Source organism: Leptonychotes weddellii, chromosome 10, assembly GCF_054177405.1.
Source record: "Leptonychotes weddellii isolate Sample4059 chromosome 10, ASM5417740v2, whole genome shotgun sequence".
Classification (NCBI taxonomy): Eukaryota; Metazoa; Chordata; class Mammalia; order Carnivora; family Phocidae; genus Leptonychotes; species Leptonychotes weddellii.
The window spans coordinates 11,105,513-11,125,901 of record NC_138378.1 but is presented as its reverse complement, the minus strand read 5'-3'; the positions used below and the strand labels follow the sequence as shown (position 1 = coordinate 11,125,901).

At 46.7% G+C, this 20,389-nt stretch overlaps 1 protein-coding gene across 2 annotated transcripts; it reads left to right on the top strand.

Moving 5' to 3' along the window:
- The first annotated feature begins 904 nt into the window (after positions 1 to 904).
- Positions 905 to 19,585, top strand: DDX27 (DEAD-box helicase 27). 2 transcript variants are annotated; one of them, XM_006731847.3, is made up of 21 exons: positions 906 to 1,076; positions 2,820 to 2,966; positions 4,620 to 4,679; positions 4,923 to 5,088; positions 5,632 to 5,672; positions 5,798 to 5,884; positions 6,574 to 6,679; positions 8,099 to 8,272; positions 8,934 to 9,084; positions 11,535 to 11,634; positions 11,797 to 11,938; positions 12,847 to 13,000; positions 13,851 to 13,932; positions 14,028 to 14,205; positions 15,398 to 15,504; positions 15,690 to 15,792; positions 17,496 to 17,590; positions 17,667 to 17,790; positions 18,323 to 18,410; positions 18,980 to 19,054; positions 19,181 to 19,585. In XM_006731847.3, the coding sequence occupies exons 1-21, from the start codon at positions 984 to 986 to the stop codon at positions 19,197 to 19,199; spliced, it is 2,292 nt and encodes a 763-aa protein (XP_006731910.2). In that variant the 5' UTR covers positions 906 to 983; the 3' UTR covers positions 19,200 to 19,585. The 2 variants fall into 2 exon arrangements, with proteins under 2 accessions (XP_081688050.1, XP_006731910.2); XM_081831924.1 differs by lacking the exons at positions 17,667 to 17,790; positions 18,323 to 18,410; positions 18,980 to 19,054; positions 19,181 to 19,585 and adding an exon at positions 17,298 to 17,381 and having other exon boundaries at positions 905 to 1,076.
- The last annotated feature ends 804 nt before the right edge of the window (positions 19,586 to 20,389 follow it).

Below are 20,389 nucleotides of genomic sequence, written 5' to 3'. Positions count from 1 at the left end.
AGACAGAAAGTAGATGAAAGGTTATCAGGACTGGGGAGAGGCGAATGGGGACCTGTTGCTTAATGGTTATATTCATTTGTGCTCATGAAAAAAATTCTGGAAACACACAGTAGTGATGGTTGCACAACATCGTGAATGTAATTAATGCCACTGAACTGTACACTTGAAAATGGTACAAATCACAGGCACACAGGAGCAAATAGCTACCAAGGATGGGTAGTCTGGGAGAACTACACGTTTGAGATGTTTAAGGGAAAGTTGCCTAGAGGAGGTGATCATAAGCGCAGTTACGAGCCAAGATTTCCACACTCAGAAAGGAGAGGAAAAGCTTCTGGTAAGCTCTGGGACCTACTTTCTAGACTCTGGAGCCACTGCCTGGGTTGTAATCTTGGCTGGGTGGCCTTGGGAACCTTTCTGTGTCTCAATCTCCCCGTACGTAAAACGCCCACAGTAATGGTATCTTCTGCTAGGGTTGCTATGGTGATTAAATTAGTTAATGCATATAAAAGTAATCAGTTCTCCGGGCGCAGTAACTGCTATATAAGTGTTAGCTAGTCTTAGTTTTGTTTAACTTCTTTTCTTTTTTATGGAAAAGATCTAAGAAGAAAATAAAAAGCACATAATTCTACCCAGTAGCAATCCCTGCTAACCGTTTATTGCCATTTCTTCCACAACTTTCTGTCCGCAAATGCACAGACACAGAGCTCCGCCAGCGCACCTCCTCCGCACGGCGCACGCCGCACGCCGCGGCCAGCGACCAAGACAAAGGAATTCACCGAAGCCCAGCCGGCGACGGACTCCGTCACCCGAAACCACCTCCTAGATTGCCGCGTGCGCACTCCGCGCTCAGGGGAAGGAGCGTCGCAGGGCCTTCCCCCAAACGGAAGTGATGTCAGCACATGCGCAGTGACGACGAGGAGGCCGTCGGAAAGTAAGGGCCGGCCTGTGTGCGAGCTGGTTTCCGGAAGTGGTGCTGTGGCAGCATGCTCGAGGAGCTGGGTTTAATCGGGACCATAGGCGAAGATGACGAGGTGCCAGGGGATCCTGAGTCTGACTCCGGAGAGGAGGAAGAGGAGGTATGAGCCGATCGGGGTTGGGGACGCGGCGGCGTGCAGATTTCCGTGATTGCTTCCCTTCTCCGTGATTCCTCGGGCCCCTGCCCCTAGCTCCGCAGCATCCTCCTGCCAGGCCGGCAAGTGTCCCTGGAAGGGGACCCCAAGATCTTCCTCAGTTTGGTCTCCACTCGCTTTTCCTCACCTCTGCGCCTGTGCCGGTAACGCGCCGTGTCGTCTTGGCGAACTTAGTACCCATTCACTGGTGTTGAATCCGGGCTCTATGTAACAGATCATAGAGATCCAGGGGCCAAGCCAGTCGTGGTTCCTCATCAGGGGTTCGTTCATTAAGCCAGTATTTATTGACGTGGAGGCCATGGGACACCCGGGTGGAGGTGTCTGTAGGCTATACCTAGTGTTCAGCGTTCGGGACACAGCAGTGAACAAGATGGGCAAGGACACCACTCTTCTGAAGCTTATGCTGGGTGGGAGGGTTACAGACATTAAGCAGTGTGGCAGTTAAAAGAGGAACAGTGTCATGAAAAAGGGGCTCACCCTACAAAGATCCAGCCCAGGTGTTTGCCCTACTATGGCCTCATCTGCCTACAGACACCTCCACCTGGGTGTCCCATGGCCTCCACGAATTCAGCTTCACCAAAGCCAAACTCGGGTCTCCCTCACCTTCCCAACCTGCTCCATCTCAAGCCAGAAACCTAAGCATCATCCTTGACAGCTGCTTCCTTCTCACTCCCCTCCAGTTTCGTTCAGGCTAGCTCAGCTCTTTTAACTTCTCCCCCTTTTCCTAGCTCACCCTAGACCAGGCCACTGCCACCTTGTGCCTGGAGACCCAGCATCCTAAGGTACCTGGTCTCCAGCCTTTCTCTTGCCCGCCGCCCCCCCCCCGCCCCATTCACTACTTAGCAGCAGCTAGAATGATCTTTTCATTTCTTGAATGGAAAACTATTATGAAAAAGGACTGGAGCAAATATGGCAAATGATAATGCCGAAGTTAAAATGTGAAGTTCTGTACAGCTAGAAATGATATGTAATCATTATTAATAATGAACTTTAGGGTGAGAGTTCTTACGAGTTCTTACGAGATTGTTTAACTCAAGTGAGGAAAAAAAGGTCAGTTTCTAGTTCTCAGAAGCCATAAATCAGTCTTCCTTTCCAGTTTTTAGATGTTTGGGTTTTTGTGATTGGTTTCTTTTTTTTTTTTTTTTTTAAGATTTTTTATTTATTTGACAGAGAGAGACACAGCAAGAGAGGGAACACAAGCAGGGGGAATGGGAGAGGGAGAAGCAGGCTTCCCGCCGAGCAGGGAGCCCGATGTAGGGCTCGATCCCGGGACCCCGGGATCATGACCTGAGCCGAAGGCAGACGCTTAACGACTGAGCCACCCAGGCGCTCCCAATGATTGGTTTCTAACTTAATTGAATTGCTGCAAGAGAAGAAAGTCTGTATGATATTGATTCTTTGGAACTTTTTGAAGATTTGCTTAAAGGCCTCTTGTGTGATCAGTTTTTGCACCTATTCCATGTTTGTTCAGAATGCGCACTCTCTAGCGGTTGATGCAGCCTTGTCTATAATGTTCACAGGAACGAAGCTTGTTGATTGTGCTCTTCAGATTTTCTGCAGACACTTATTTTTTGTCTGCTTAATTTGTCAGTTACTGAGAGAGCCACGTTAAGATCTCCCATGACAATTGTAGATTCCTGTTCTGTGTTGTTTCAGCCCTGTAGTCATCCTGCTTCTCCCCCTTCTCAGGGGCCCATCGTGCTGGGCAGAAAGCAGAAAGCCTTGCAGAAGAACCGGAGCACTGATTTCAACCCTGACTTCGTTTTCACTGAGAAGGAGGGGGCATACGATGGCAGCTGGGCCATGGCCGATGTCATGAGCCAGCTCAAGAAGAAGGTGAGAACGGACAGTGATTGGCAGTTCCAGGCCGTGGGCTATTGAGGTTGGACAGTAGGTTTTGGGGTCTAACCTCACTGCCTTTTGCCATCTGCTTACATTCAGCAAATGCTGGAACTCTTGGAAATATGTGGTGTAGTTTTGATGGGGTGGGGATAAGAGTCACAAAAACCCCCAGTCTTGATTAAAACCAAAGTGTAAAATGTTGCAACATAGATTTATTACAGACTAATTACAAACACATGAATTGATCTACAGATGATATTTTAAAGTATCAGAAATATCTTATTTCCTTCATTAGAAGATGTCCATGACGGCTTTTCCTGGAGGAGGGCATGGCGAACTCAGATTAACTTCCGTATATATATTAAGGGAGACCATTCCTGATATTATACACACTAAAATGTGAAAACGTTTCAGAGGAAATCTGGTAATACTGGTCTACTGGTTTAGGAATACCAAATATCACATATAAATTGCTTGACTTAGAAAAGAAGTGGGCATAGCTATGTTAAAATGGTCTCTTTTTGTAGGTGTTCTCTCCTTGTTTTGAATACTAGAGAGAAACCTTTGTTACATTAGTTTGTAACAAAGAACAATCTAGCATGCACCCTTGGTAGTAGTGTTTTGATCTGCCCCACAGACGCTGTCATTCTGTCACTTGCCAGGTGATCTCACTGTTTAGGGTCCCTGGTTCCCACATAGCATAGCCAAAGCTGCTACAGATGTCACCGTCATCTGCTTATTTGTCAAGATCCCATGTTTTCCTTTGAATCCGGTGAGCGAGCTAGAAGGTGCATCAGCGACATTTTCCATTCCATGGGCCTCAAAGAGAAATGCTGCAGAAATAGCACAGAGCTATTTACACCACACTCTCTTGGTGTTCTGATTAAAATCAACTAGCATTGCCTTTTCATGGTTACCTGGACAGGATTTCTTTGTGATTTTTTTTTTTCCTTTTCAGTACTTTTTCAGAGAATGCCAGAGAAATTTTCCTTTTTCAAAATAATTATGAAATGTTTGTTTCCCTGTTCCATGTTTTGATGAAAGTTCACTCCAGGTTCACTTAACAAATTTTACATTTGTTCCCAGGTCCGGGTATATAGGCCCCATGTAATTAAAGACTTGGTCTTATAAAGCTTGCAGTCCAGCAGGGTAAAAGATAAGTAAACAAATAATTACAAATACAAAAACAAATAGTTAATTGTAGTTGTGACAAATGCCGTGGCAGTTCAGGGTGCTTTGAGCATAGGTAAAGGAGGCCTGCCATTACTTACCCTTTCTAAAAGTTTCAGCAGAATTTGCTTTGATTTCAGCCTTTAATTGCTAGGCTAAATTCTGTCTGATTGGCATGGGGAAGGATTTTTCTAAGTAGCATTCAGCTATAAATGTGACATCTCTTGGTAATTCTGTTCTTCTTAATAGTAAACACCTTCCAAAATGTGGATGTTCTTCTTGGTTCCAGGTAAAGATTTTTCACACTTGACTATTTATTTGTTTTGTTGTTGTTGTGAATAATCTGCAGATTGATTAATCTATCCAAGGACAGACGAGCCTCTTCTGTATTAACATGGGAGACCCAACCCTCAGAGAAACCTTGCTTTGTCTCTTTCCCATATATATGCTTCTTATTCATCTTATTTTTATCTGCAGAGGGCAGCCACTACATTAGATGAGAAGATTGAGAAAGTTCGCAAGAAAAGGAAAGCAGAGGTGAGAAAGCAAAGCAGGTACTTCTCTGTGGAAAGCCCTGAGCTTTGCCCTCCCCACCATTTTTCTTTAAGCCTGAATTGGAGTGTGGGGGTGCAGACAGGCTTCTCTGTGTGTCTGTTGTTAATAATCACTGAGAGTCCGCAGAGCGTTCTGCCCAGGCTGGAGAGCATGGTATTGCTCTTCAGAGGTTCTAGATTTCCTGAAGTTTGTAGTTGCCTTGCTTTACTATAATATTTTTTCCAGGATAAAGAAGCTAAGTCTGGGAAGTCAGAGAAGGAGAAAGAAGCAAAGGAGGGCTCTGAACCAGAGGAGCAGGAAGACCCTGAAGGGAAAGATGAGGAAGGCCCGGAAGATGAAGACTCAGAGACCGATTACTCGTCAGCTGATGAGAACATCCTCACCAAAGCAGGTGGGCATTACAGAGACGCTGTCGGAAACGGGGACAGGAAATTGGAACGAGTCCACCTTTCCTTTGTAGGACTTCCTGTGTTCTTCTACAGTCACATTTAAGATCTCCATGTTGAACTCCTAGCTTCTCTTTTTTTCTTGGGGTTTTGTTAGGGTTGTTGTACTTTGCTGGCAGACCATACCCTTTCCCTCCTCCCCAGCCCCACACAGCTGCTGGCACCTCTAAGACTCAGACTTATTTGGGGTGATAGGTCCCCCACATCCCACCTCAGATGGGCCCAGCCGCGTGGTGGGTCCTTCGTAAATATTTCTTGCAGAAAGGAGTGCTCGAGCATGATAATAGAGTGCAGTTGTTGAGAGCCTGGAACTTGCCGAGCTTGCTGCACGTGTCCTCACTGTCAAACGAAGCTAATGAGAGTAGCCCCCTCAGGCTGTTGTGTGGATTCAGTGAGGTAGCTACAGAAAGCACTTAGGACAGCAGCTAGCAGATTATAAATGCTCAGTAAGTACGAGCCCTGATGGTCAGCTCTATTTTTCTCCACAGATACACTCAAAGTAAAGGAGCAGAAGAAGAAGAAAAGACAAGTGAGCATGAGCATGGAAAAGAGCATGCAGCTTATTTTTGCAACCTGACAGGACTTTAAGGCCAGTTAGTTTCCTTGGGCCCATTTTGCTGAATTCTCATTCTGTCTTTTGATTTCCTGGTGTAGGAAACAGGAGGATTTTTTGAAGATGCATCTCAGTATGATGAAAACCTCTCATTCCAGGACATGAACCTTTCCCGCCCTCTTCTGAAGGTAGTTGCTTCTTTTGGCAACCATGGAATTATTGCAATCACCCCTTAACTAGGCTCCCTGCCCTAAACTGGGCTCTTTGCCTCCCTAAATTCTGTTGTCCACACAGCTGCCAGAGAACCCTCTTAAAAAGTTCCATCTTGGCCTATTAATCCTTGCCCTTTCTGGTCTCCTCTGGTGATGTCTCCTAGCACTCATTCTGCTCTGGCCACCTTGGCCTCCTCCCTGGCCCTCAAACAGGTTAGGCGTTTTCTTCCTCAGGGCCTTTGCACTTACTGTTCCCTCTGCCTGGAAAGTTTTTCCAGTAATCTGGTTGGGGTGCTCCTCACCTCTTTCAGGGTTCTACTCAGTATCTTCTGCTCAGTGAGACTTTCCCTGACCCTACTATAAATCGTACTCGTTCCCAGCCCCCTTGAATGCTGTGGTTTTCTCCATATGGCATGTGATGATTTTTGGTCTTTTTCCCTACCAGACTGTAAGATTGCCAAGGGCAGGGTCTTTATTTCTTTGGTTTACTGCTGTATCTCAGTGCCTAGAACAGATCTCCCACGTAGTCGGCACTTGATGAATGTTTGTAGAATGAATGACTGGGAGGGACTGAAGGAGTCACCACCTGTGTGGAAACCTGCCTTGTTTGTTTCATGCTGAGACTCCTCCTCCCCATCCTGTATGACCCCATCTTTTCTCTTCAGGCCATTACAGCCATGGGCTTCAAGCAGCCCACCCCAATCCAGAAGGCATGCATACCTGTGGGTCTGTTGGGGAAGGATATCTGTGCCTGTGCAGCCACTGGGACAGGTATAAAGGATAGTGACTTGGGGGGTGGGGAGAGGAGGAGGCAGGAGGAGGATGTTCAACCTACAGCAGGGGTCTAGATTGATTTACACAAGGGCCACTTTGCTAAATATGCAAATACAAATTGTAATGCAATAACACTATATATTCTTGCTTATTAATTTCCCTTAAATCTCAACATATATTTTCCTATTTCTTTAAGTACTCTTCACTTTTTTTTTTTTTTTTAAAGATTTTATTCATTTATTTGACAGAGAGAGACACAGTGAGAGAGGGAACACAAGCAAGGGGAGTGGGAGAGGGAGAAGCAGGCTTCCCGCGGAGCAGGGAGCCCGATGCGGGGCTCGATCCCAGGACGCTGGGATCATGACCTGAGCTGAAGGCAGACGCTTAATGACAGAGCCACCCAGGTGCCCTAAGTACTCTTCACTTTTTAAAAAATGGTTGTATAGTATTGTTATATAGCTGTTTCTGCTCTATAATTAACTGCACTAATATATAATGTTGTGATGAACATTTTTTACTCCTATGACTGGGGATTATGTATAAATAAAGGTGACCTTCATGAGACCCCCTGAAATCTATAACCTGTAACTATTCCTATTAGGGTGTCTCTGATCATGATCTCTTGTTGCTGCCATAGTAAGAGTAAAGATTTTTTTTTAATTTAAGAGGGGCCGGGGGAGAGGGAAAGGGAGAGAGTGAATCCTCAAGCAGACTCCCTGCTGAGAGCGGAGCCCAGTGCAAGGCTTTATCCCACGACCCTGAGATCATGACCTGATCTGAAATCAAGAGTCAGACGCCCAACCAACTGAGCCATCCAGGTGCTGCAATAGGAGTAAAGATTTTATGAAACAGACTTTCATCATGGTGTTCTGTATCAGTAAATTATAGAGTAGAAGTAGTCACATGACAGAATATTATGCAACCATTTGAAAGTAAAGAGTATTTAAAGAAACAGGAAATATGGTTTTTTTGTTTTTGTTTTTAAGTGATCTCTACGCCCAGCATGGGGCTCAAACTCATAACCCCAAGATCAAGAGCTGCATGCTCTACCAACTGAGCCAGCCAGGTGTCCCTGTTATGCTTTTTTTGAAAGGGATTACTGAACAGAATATATAGTGTTACTGCATTAAATTTTTAATTCTTATATTTCTGTCCATTAAGAAAAATGTTGGTAATCTAAATACCATTAGGTTAATGTTTATCTCTGGTTGGCTGAACTGTGGGTGATTTTTATTATTTTCATATTTTTTATGTACTTCTCAGATTTTTTACATTGGCCCTGTGAAAAAAAGCTTTATGAAAAAAAAGTTGCTTCATTTCCCCTTGAGCATATATGTAGGTCTTCTGGGCTCAGGTGAAAACCTGAACCTTGAAGGGACTGAAGCTCCTCTCACTGGTTCCTGCTGCCTTCTCCAGGTAAAACTGCTGCTTTCGCCCTGCCTGTCTTGGAGCGTCTGATCTACAAACCCCGCCAGGCTCCTGTCACGCGCGTGCTCGTGCTGGTTCCCACCCGAGAACTGGGCATCCAGGTGCACTCCGTCACCAAGCAGCTGGCTCAGTTCTGCAACATCACCACCTGCCTGGCCGTGGGTGAGTGTCTGGCGGCCCCTGAGAGACTGTGAAGTGGTGGAGGGTGGGTGTGCCCCACCATCTGAGGATGACAAGTACCAGGAAAGCCTTCCTGTGATTAAACCCACTTGAAAAACCAGATGAGGTGTTTTCAGAGTAGAGAGCTTGGGGGGAAGGGAGAGGGTTTCACTGAGATTTAACGAGCCTTAAAAAATGAAACTTCAAAATTCAGGGCAAAAAAATTTTCTTGGGACTGAACAAATTTAGAATGTAATTTTTGCTTTGTATGAATAGAGAATCAAATATTTGGGGCAGAATTTTTCTGATGATATTCTATGGTACTGTTCTCCAACCTTCATGTAATCCTCTCTGTGCAGTGGGAAGGCAAAGGGGATGGAGAAATTGTTTGCTTTGACAGCTGCTTCTGTCAGTCCCTGGGTGTTTGAATCCTTCGGTTCTGAAGTGCCCTCATGTCATCATCTTTTTTCACACTTAGCATAGTTGTAATGAAATAATCTGTCTCTCCCAATGTCTTGTAAAATCCACACAGGCGGGGCCTTTGTCAGTCTTGTTCTCTGCTATTTCCCTGGCATCTGGCATGGGACGTGGCAGGTGGCAGGGCCAAGTCCAGACTGTTGAACAACTGACTGACTTGGCCACTTGGCGGGGCTCTTCTCTGCAGGAGGCTTGGATGTGAAGTCTCAGGAAGCAGCTCTGAGGGCAGCGCCCGACATCCTCATCGCCACCCCAGGCCGGCTCATCGATCATCTCCACAACTGCCCTTCCTTCCACCTGAGCAGTATTGAGGTGCTCATCCTGGATGAGGCTGACAGGTACACCTGAAATGGTGGGGCCCCAAGTGCTCCGGGGTCCTGGGGGCCACACCCCAGAAGAGAACCTGCTTCTGCATTAGTCTTCATGGATCTTGCCATGGCCATGTGTGCGATGACAGTTCAGCTGCTCACATCTGGACATCTGTTCATCATTAGTCTGGATTATCCTGCTTTTTTTCTCTCTCTGTGATGTAATGGTTGAGAGGGAGGGTAAATCAAATTCTGGCTCTGCCATTTCCTAACTGAGATTTGGAAATATTATTTAGATTCTTTGTTTGTTTAAGCTTTTTAAAATTTTTAAGTAATCCCTATACTCAACATGGGACTCGAGCTCATAACCCTGACATCAAGAGTAGCATGCTCCACCAGCTGAGCCAGGCAGGCACCCCTTTTACTTAGATTCTAAAGCAAATCTCTTCTTGTTTGTGAGGGATAAGAATTACACCCCCTTTCATGGTGTAGAGGATTCCATGAGGAATACAGTAGAGTGGCAGGGCACGGTGAGGACTCAACAAACAGCCTCTATTACTGTGGTAGGGGACTCCCTGCCTCCCTCTTCTCTCATACGGGTCCCATCTGTTGCCCTCTTTCCTTCATGACCGAACAGAATGAACCTCAGTGAACTGGACTCATGATCAGAGTGGGGGCAGGGGAAGGAGGCCACAAGCCCAAAGCCCATTCAGATTTACTCTCCAATTGAAGCATCTCCAAACTAAAGAGGTCCTGAGCTGAGCTTCGGACCCCATATGCCCCTCCCTCCCTTTCCCATCTCCGGGCATGGCAGCTCTGTCCTCCCAGTGGTTCAGGCCAGAATTGTTTGCATTGCTCTTGTGTCCTCATCTCCCACCCACAAAGCATCCATTGGGAAGTCCTATCAGCACAGCCCCACGTAAGGGCTTCTGCGCTTTCTGTCCCCTCAGCTTGGAATGACCTGTACCTTCCTCAGGTTTCTGCTCCAGTTGTCACTTATCCGAAGGGCCTTTGCTGGCCACTGTCTAAAACAGTTCCTGCTTTCCACTCTCTGAGGTGCTATGCCTCTCCAACCTCCTACATTGTCACCTGAATGCCTGTGTGGTGGTTGTGACCCTTCTCTCCTCTGGAACATATTTATGAGGGGCTGGCTTTGTGCTGCTTGCTGCTCTGTGCCCAGGGTTGCGTCTAGTATCCAGCACATGCTCAGTAAGTGTTCGTTGAATAACTGATTGATTTCCCTAGAGCAAATGAACCATTCTTGAGTCATGAGGGAGGTAAAGGAGATCTTTCTGAGCAAAGGGAATGTGATCTGATTGAGGTTTTAAAGGGGAAGGGAACTGTCTTCTTAAAAAATGTTAAAGTCTCGGGCACCTGGGTGGCTCAGTCGTTAAGCGTCTGCCTTCAGCTCAGGTCATGATCCCGGGGTCCTGGGATCGAGTCCCACATCGGGCTCCCTGCTCGGCAGGAAGCCTGCTTCTCCCTCTCCCACTCCCCCTGCTTGTGTTCCTGCTCTCACTATCTCTCTCTCTGTCAAATAAATAAATAAAAATCTTTAAAAAAAAAAAAAATGTTAAAGTCTCAGAAGACCAAGAAAGGCTGTGGATGTTTCCTATTAAGGAGATCAAGGACCATGACAAGTAAATGCGGTACGTGATGCTCACCTGGAGCCTGAACTGGGGAAGAAATACTGTGAAGGATTGAGTCAGCTGAACAAATTGGAGTCAGAGTAATCCTCTGATTAATATTATCTACAAAGACAAAAAGGTTCCTTTACAGTGAATAGAACTGGCCGATACCACCTCAGTCATGTGATCAAACTCACGTCAGTGGTACTGGAACAAACGGATGGTCTGTGTCTCCTGATGGAGAGGGAAGTACACAGCCGCACCCCTGCACGTTCTCACCTCCATGAGTTACTGAATCCAGTTACTGGGAAATGAGCAAAGACAATGTAAAAAAGCTTGAGGAGACTTCTGTAGATTAAGGGAGACTGAAGAAACATGACAACCAATGCAACATAGGAACTTCAGTTTCCTGGATTAAAAAAATAAAAAGATAGCTATAAAATGACATTTTGGGGACAATTAGGGATATTTGAACTTGGACTGTACTTCAGGTATTATTCAAACACTTAAATGTTTGGGGTGTGATAATGACATGATGGTTATATAGGAGAAGGTCTTTTCTTAGGCATTGTGTGCTGGGATGGTTAGGGGTAAGGTGTTGTGATGTCTGCCACTTACTTATATATAGTTCAGAAAAAAGAAAAAAGATAAAGCAAATATGGCCAAATGCTAGTTCTTGATGAATCTTGGTGAAAGGGTAAACTAACAATATTAATACATAAGTAAATAAACAAGCCTGAAACGTAACCAGTTACAACATCAGAACGTCAGCTTGTCTGATGTTTTCTGTCCATCATTGTGACAGATGTGAGCTCAGTCCATTTCTCTTGATTCCTTCTCCCTGCTCGTCAGGATGCTGGATGAGTACTTCGAGGAACAGATGAAGGAAATCATCCGGATGTGTTCCCACCATCGCCAGACCATGCTCTTCTCAGCCACCATGACAGACGAGGTGGGCCACAGGAATTCTGCTTGGTGGGGTGAATGCAGAGGACCCAGGCTGGGCTGCAGGGGGTGGCCTGGGGCAAGCATGGCTTGCCTCCACCCCCATCCCCACCCCCTACCCCCTGCCTTCTGGCAGACGAGTGAGCATCCCTGTGTTTGTGCTGGGCAGGTAAAAGATCTGGCTTCTGTTTCCTTGAAGAATCCTGTCCGAATATTTGTAAACAGCAACACGGATGTGGCCCCCTTCCTGCGGCAGGAGTTCATCCGGATCCGGCCGAATCGGGAAGGGGACCGGGAAGCCATCGTGGCAGGTGAAAGCCCAGGGAGGGACTGGGCAGGGGGTTGCTGGACTCCCTTGGCCCTGTGGGTGGCACACTCAAGTGGCTGGGTGTTGCCTGGCACTTCCTCTGACGGGCTCCCCTGACCTGTTGCGTGATACTGCCATTAATGTGCTCTGCCACTTTGGCCTTGGGTCCTTCCCCCTTTCTTCTGTCACCTCACCTCCCTCCCACGGTCCAGTCCTCCTTAGGTGCTGCTGAACGCCCAGCCACTTCCCCCAAAACTGCCCCTCTGGCCCTTGGTTTAACCTGCTGCCTCTTTTGCCTGAATTGTTGCAGTGGCCTTGGACTAGGCTCCTACTCCCACTCTTGTCCCTTGGTGACCATTCTCCACACTGCAGATCATTTAAAATGATCATTTACAAGCGAACATTCACTCATGTTACCTCCCTATTTACAACGGTCGGGTGTCTCCCATTGCTTTCAGTCCACAGTCCACACTCCCTAGGGAGTCCTGTACAGCCCTTTGGGACCTGGCCCCTGCCTGCCTGGAGTCCTCAGCCTGGGTGCCCGGCCATACTCTCCTGCTTCCGTTCTCTCAAACACACCAAGCTTGTCCTGCCTTGGGGCCTTCACGTTTGCTCCTTCCTCTGCCTGGAATCTTTCCTCAAATCTTGTGAACGAGCCTGCCCTGTCATTTAGCCTAACATCACCTCTTTAGAGAGGCCAGCCCTAAAGCTGCCTCTCCATCTTCCCTTCCCTCTCTCACAGCATTTGTCAGCCTTGGGAATTGGGAATTGGCTTCTCTGTGTCCTGGACTGGGAGCCTCACAAGGCAGGGACCTTGCCTGTCTCCCCCAGTGCCAGCCACATCAGCTCCTTCACAGGTGTGGAGGGAGTCTATCGGAGGTGGCTTCCAGCTCAATCTTCTCTCCCCACCAGCTCTGCTGACAAGAACCTTCACTGACCATGTGATGCTGTTCACCCAGACCAAGAAGCAGGCCCACCGCATGCACATCCTTCTGGGGCTCCTGGGGCTGCAGGTGGGCGAGCTCCACGGCAACCTATCACAGACGCAGCGGCTGGAGGCGCTCCGGTAAAGTTCGGGGGGCTGAGGCTCCCTCCCATCCTTTAGAGAGGGCTCTCCTCATTGAGAGAGAGAGAATACCACCCAGAGGTTATGTTAGAGCGATTGCAGGGGATACAGACGGCACAGTCCCCCAGTGTAAAGATTTTAGTCCAGCTGCTGTAAGGTTAGGTCTTAGATACATTGAGAATTCCTCATAGTCTCACAGAAGCTGACACTGATGCCCTAGGGCTTGAGTGTTGGAGCTGCTGAGTGGGGCCACGGCAGGAAATTCTGGCTTGGGAAGACACAGCACATGTCCTGTTCTCTATAGCTTTTCCAGAGCAGTGGGCATACCTGGGTCTGTTAGAACGAGATTTGAAATCAAAGCCAGCCACCATTTCCTGAGCATGTACTTTGCCACGTCCTGTGTTTTCCATGTGTTTTTGTTTAATTCTTGTAGAATGAAGTCATGCTCATAGGCCAGGAGGGACCCTTTAGAATTCTTCACCTGTCTGCATTTATCATAGGCAGCTGCAAGGTATTTTTTTAAAAAAAGGCTGCTTTGAATGCGGAGACATTTGCATTTGTTACTTCCTACAGTCTAGCTCTGTGGTTCCTGAACTTCCATATTTGTAGGAGTTGGGGCTTAAGGTGGTATAAACCAAACTATGTTTGTTCTATGTTACAGGATGTTTAAGGTGTCATGTGAGTATCAGATGGTCTGACGTTTAGGATCTCATTTAGATTATCACTGTGACAATCTGTACTCTGCTGCTTGAATCCAAAAGGATTTGTGTTCTCTCTGCTGGCTCAGCCTCCGGTGGAGCATTTTTGGGGTTGAGTATCCAGGTGAACATCTGTTTGTGGCTATTTCTAGGCGCTTTAAGGATGAACAGATCGACATCCTTGTGGCCACAGATGTGGCAGCCCGTGGACTTGACATCGAGGGGGTTAAAACGGTGAGCAGCCTCTGTCTTCCTTGAACTTTTGCTGGGAGTCTTTTTGCCTCCTTGTGTTCTGTCTCTCTCCAACTGGTCTGACTTTGACCTTCCAGGTAATTAACTTCACAATGCCCAACACCATCAAGCATTACGTCCACCGGGTGGGGCGAACAGCGCGGGCTGGCAGGGCTGGGCGCTCGGTGTCTCTGGTGGGAGAAGAGGAGCGGAAGATGCTGAAGGAGATCGTAAAAGCCGCCAAGGCCCCCGTGAAGGCCCGGATACTTCCCCAAGGTGAGCGGGCACCACTGTAGCAGCTCAGGGCGGTTGGGGTGGGCAGGGTGGGTCCTGGATCAGACTCTGTGGGACAGAGCCAAGAGCAGAGGGTAATAGGTGAGAGTAGTCAGGAGCTGGATTTGAACTCCAGGCCTGCCACTTCCTTGCTGAGTGACCCTGGGCCGGTCTCCCCTTGCCCCTCTGTGTCTCTCTTTCTGTGAAAGGAAATGATGACAGACTTAACACCTCGAGTGCCCCACTCATAGGTTATTTTCCAACCTTTGGGAAGAGAAGGCTTCTTCTTGGGGCAAAAGCCCTATTAATCACCACCCCCCTTCCTTTTGGTGGGGGAAAGAGGTCAGCACTTACTTGTTTTTAGATGTCTTTCGTTCATTTCTTTCTCATCTGCAGGGTCACATTCTTTGTTTTTTAAATTTATAAAAATAACATATATATATTCATTATTAGAAATTAGTAAATAAAAGCCAAAATGTAATTGCTTGTGGAAGAGCTCACCACTGTTAGCATTTAGGGACATATCCTTTGAGACCTTTATTCCATTTATACATGTCTTTTTTCTTTCATTTTTTTCATTTTCACTTAACTCATTCTATCAGCTAGCAATTATTGAGTACTACCAAGTGCCGGGTGCTGTTTATTCTATCCTAGGTATTAGGGATATAGCAGGAAACAAAACATCTGATATTCTGGTAGGAAGAAGACAATAAATAATAAGAGTAGATGTGATCCAGAATGTCAGGAGGAGAGATGCTGCTTTCGAAAGCTGTTTAGGAAAGGCCTCTGGACAGATGGCATTTGAGCTGAGTCCTAGATAAGAATGAGGTAACCATGAGCAGTCTGCAGACAGTGTGCCAAGCAGAGAAAACCAGGGCAAAGCCTCTGAGGCAGGAGCGGATGCGGTGTGCGAGTCAGTGAAGGAAGAGCCAGAGAGGGCCCAGGGCACGGTGAGCAAGGGTGGAGATAGAAGCTCCGAGAGGTAGGCAGGGGCCACATGTAGGAGTTTGAAATTTATTCCAAGCGCAGCAGGCTCTTTGGGGGTGGGATGAGGAGGGGGTGTGTTGTGAAGTGGAGAAGTCACCCATAAAAAACCCCAATTTTCTGTTGTCACTAAATACACATCTCTATTATTTTCATCAGTTACACAGTATTTATCCTTATTTAAAAATTTTTGTTGTTCTCTTCCCTTGAGATGTCATCCTCAAATTCCGGGACAAGATTGAGAAGATGGAGAAGGACGTGTATGCAGTTCTGCAGCTAGAGGCCGAGGAGAAGGAGCTGCAGCATTCAGAAGCTCAGGTAGGGCTGCACCGAGACTGGCGGGGGGGGCCTGCAGGGCGGGGCGGGAAGCGGGCCACGGCGGTCCCTGCCAGTCCTGCCCTGCCATACCCGGTGTCGGCCAGACAGGTGCTGTCCTGCAGCTGCCGTGTGACATCTTAACAGTTGGCGCTGTCGTGGCAGCCACCCTTGTGCTGTCTCCATAGATCAACACAGCAAAGCGGCTCCTGGAGAAGGGGAAGGAGGCACCGAACCATGAGCCTGAGAGAAGCTGGTTCCAGACCAAGGAAGAGAGGAAGAAGGAAAAAAGTATGTTGGAGAGGTCCCTCAAAAAGCTGGGTCTGAGTTCTCCTGGAACTCAGCACAGCCACTGCTAGGCCTGTTCCCAGAAGAACTGAGAACAGGGACTCAGAGGCACACTGTATGCCGGTGTCCAGTGGCCAAGGGGTAGAAGCGACCTGTGTGTGTCAGCAGATGGACAGTCACAGAAGATGTGGTGTGCACGTCCCATAGAGTATGGTTTAGCCATAATGAAGTAGATACACACTGCAAGGGTGAACCTAAGTGAAATGATCCAGATGCAAAAGGACAAATAGATATGATCCTCCTTATATGAGGTAAATCCATAGATGCAGAAAGTAGAACAGAGATTTCTAGGGGTTGTGGGGAGGGCGTTATGAACGGTTACAGAGCTTCTGTTTGGGGATGATGAAGAAGTTACAGAAACAGGTCACGGTGATGGTTGTGCAATCCTGTGCACATGATTAATGCCACCGAGTTGTGCACTTAAGAATGGGTAAGGGGTGCCTGGGTGGTGCAGTCAGGTTAAGTGTCCAACTTTCAGTTTCAGCTCAGGTTGTGAGATTGAGCCCCGCATCGGGCTCTGCAGTCAGCACGGAGTCTACTTAAGACTGTCTCTCCCTCTCCCTCTGCCCTTCTCCCTGCTCTCTCTCTCTCTCTCTCAAATAAATAAACATTAAAAAAAAAATAAATGGGTAAAATGGCAAATCTTATGTTGTATCTGTTTTGCCACAATTTAAAAAAAAAAAGTAGGTCAGGAATATTTATAAGTATTCCCTGCCCTCCCCACCCCCCTTTTTATCACACAAATTCACATTTTTCTACACCTTGTTTTTTCCAGTTAATTTTATAGCTTAGATTTTATACAGGCACATACATAGCTGCCTTTTTTTTTTTTTAATGGCTGCATAGTCTTCCATCATGTGGATAGATTATAATTTATTTAATTAATCCCCTGTTGAGGGACATTGAAGTTGTTTGTAATCTTTTGCTATTCCAGCCATGTAGTGAATTAACTGTACAAATGCCCTTTCACAATTAAGCACGTGCATTTGATTTGCAGGATAAATCCCCGAAAGTGAAATTGTAGGCTAGAGGATATGTGCATTTATTATTTTGTTAGGGATTGCAAAATTACCCTCCAAAGAGGTTGTACCAGCAATTTTTTTTTTTTTAAAGATTTTATTTATTTATTTGACAGAGAGAGACAAAGCGAGAGAGGGAACACAAGCAGGGGGAGTGGGAGAGGGAGAAGCAGGTCTCCCACGGAGCAGGGAGCCCGATGCGGGACTCGATCCCAGGACCCTGGGATCATGACCTGAGCTGAAGGCAGACGCTTAACGACTGAGCCACCCAGGCACCCTGTACCAGCAGTTTAAGAAATACTGCCTATATCTGATGGGACAAAAAGGGTGCATGCATGTTAAATTTCTGTGTTAAACCTAGTTACAACTATATGGCGGGAGGGTCTGGGAGTATAAGTGAACCAAATCATCTTTCACAACACGATGTAGATAACGAATGTCTCAAGTGGATTAATGGAGAAATAGTGGAACAAGCATGTTAGTGAGATGGAGAGGTAACCACCAGCAGAGGATGTGAGTTGCTGCTTCTCATTTTGAACTCTTACGTACCAATTTAAAATATGTGTACTTCTTTTTAAAAAAGATGTTAAACAGTACCTGAAATCTCGTACTCCCTCCTCATTCTAGTTGCCAAGGCTCTGCAGGAGTTTGACTTGGCCTTAAGGGGAAAGAAGAAGAGGAAAAAGTTTATGAAGGATGCCAAGAAAAAGGGAGAGATGACAGTAAGTGGTTGGGTCCCTGCCCAGTGGCATGGGTCAGCACTTCTGGTCTGTTCCGTACTCACATCATCCTTTCTAGGCAGAGGAAAGGTCCCAGTTTGAAATCCTGAAGGCACAGATGTTTGCTGAGCGCCTGGCCAAGAGGAACCGCAGAGCCAAGAGGGCCCGAGCAATGCCTGAGGAGGAGCCAGGAAGAGGCCCTGGTAGGGAGATGGGGAGCCCATAGGAGCTCGTAGGAAGGTTCTCCCTGAAACTTGTGCTTCTGGTCAGGGAGAAAATTGGAGGGTTAATAAGAGCCCATATTTTTTGAGTAATGTGTGTACCAGTATGTACAGTTATTTTTGGGTTCCCAAGTGGTGAAGTGACCCCATGGTTAGTGGGGAGAGCTAGGATCTGAACCCAGACCTTTCTGACTCGAGCCTAAGTCCTTACAAACTGCTCCTTGGAGGAGCAGGTCAGGGTAAAAAGAAGTGAAGTCAGTCTTCAGCCCATTTCACATTTCAGTGGTTCTTTTCACTTTGGGACTCTGCAATCATCCTTTGGAGTGGTTCGTCACACCTGCCACTTCTGAATTCCTCATCCCTTTTCTGCTGGGATCCGATGTCTTGTTGCCATGTCAGTAAATCATCTGGCCAGAACATCCACTAAACTTGGAACCATTACCCTGAACTTAAGGATAGGATTTAGAAGCTTGAGCCAAAGAGGACATATCTAACCCATGCTTTCTGTGCACAGCCAAGAAACAAAAGCAGGTGAAGAAATCTGTATTTGATGAAGAGCTTACCAACACAAGCAAGAAGGCCCTGAAACAGTATCGAGCTGGGTAGGGTTTTAAGTCATCATGGGGCTCTTTGTATTTTGATCAGAGCTATATACCTTCTTCCTCCTTCTGTACTCCCCAATTCCCATATACTTGTAGCTTTATAATATATAATTTTAAGGGTTCCTGTCTGACACCCACCCCTGCCCCCCATCCCCAGCTAAGCCCATCTCTGGATCCCAGGGTGAGAACAGGAGGAAAGTGTTAAGGCCCTCCTGCCTTGGAGGTGAAAATTTCTGGTTCAGAAATAGACCTTTCTCTCAGGAGAGCTAGAAAGGCAAAGGATCATGGTTTGCTCTTAGGAATGTTACCCCCCACCCCCACCCCCAGATCAGTATCCCTTGGGCTGGGGTTGGGTTGGGGATAGACGGAACTTCCAGTCTTTTTTTAGAGCTGGGCCCTGACTTCCACAATCCCGTATTATCAGGTGGAAAGACCAGGCTTAGAACCTCAGGCCCTGAAAACGGTGCGTCAGTGATGCTGCTGCTTCATGTGGGAGCTGGGTGGGGGCGGCAATGAGACATTGTCTGTCTGTCGGGCTTCATTTCAGTGTCTCATCTTCTCACTTGCAGCCCCTCCTTTGAAGAAAGGAAACAGTTGGGCCTGCCCCACCAGAGACGAGGAGGAAACTTTAAGTCTAAATCCAGGTAATGTTTGCCCTTTTGGAGGGCCAGAGGTTGTGCCTGTTGGGGATTGGACCTTTCATGGGAAAGCTCCTCCTTCCTCTTCCTGGCTTTGGGAGTTGGTCTTTACTCTGCGGATTTTCTTCATAGGTACAAGAGGAGGAAGTAGCCAAGTTGGCCTGAAGTTCATGGGGCAGCCCTTAGATCCCTTCCTTGTGGGAAGTCATCCTGGCTTGGTCTCTTCTCTCCATTTGTAAAAAAAATTTTTTTAAATGTCAAGTCTGTATCATTTGTACATTAAAAAAAGAATGTAAGGTCGGGGGGTGTTGGTATGCGGAGTTACTTCCTAAGCATCCCTGTGAGTCAGCCAAGGCTCTTCTTGTTGATTAACTTTCAAATAAAGAAGATACCAAATGGGGGGTGCCTGGCTGGCTCAGAGAAGTGTACGACTCTTGATCTTGGGGTTGTGAGTTTGAGCCCCGTGTAGGGTGTAGAAAAAACCAACAACAAATAGAAGTATATTTTGGGAGGGAGAATAAACCAATCTGAATTGTATATTTTATTCTTCTGTTCATCCCTCAATAGCATAGTCTACCCCATCTACTTCCAATGCATCTTGATGCTTGTAGAGGAGCTGGATGTGGAGGAAGTTCTTCCTAGAAGTTCTCTTGAAGTCTGTCTGTCCTAGAACTAAGAGCTGTCATCCACTGAGCATCAGCCATGTACCAGACATTCTGTGTACTGAGTGCTGTCTCATTAAATTCATTACACTCTGTGGGAGAGGTAGTCATCCCCCTTTTGCACATAAAGAAACAGAGTGTTCAGAAAAAATGGAGTAATTTTCCAAAGTTACACTGGGAGTTCAGGTTTTTGAAACCAGGGTCTACCTGAACCCATACTGACTGTGCTATGGAAGTGCTACTGGAGAGATGGAAGCTCAAAGGGGACACAGGGAATCCCAGATAAATTTGCTCCTTGTTGCAAAAAACAGCTTTTACCCTGTAGAGTGTGGTTCTCATCCTTTCTGAATCATAGGTTCCTTTGACAACTAGATGAAGGATCGGAGATACCTCTTGAGAAAATTGTTATGGTTGTAGTCTGTCCTATATAATTTCAAGTACATACACCACCCCCACCAGCTCAAAAATTGTAATAGTTACCCAGTAGCACATACCCTTGACATTAAAAGAATGTGTTCAAAGGTATTCATTTAGGCTGCACCTAACAGTCATCAACAGAAGGCTCCATTTCAGTAAATAACAGCATACCTGGCGTGATGGGAGTATGCGGACTCCTTGTGTGTATGTCCTTACAGAAATCAAATTCTAGGGCGCCTGGGTGGCTCAGTTGGTTAAGCGA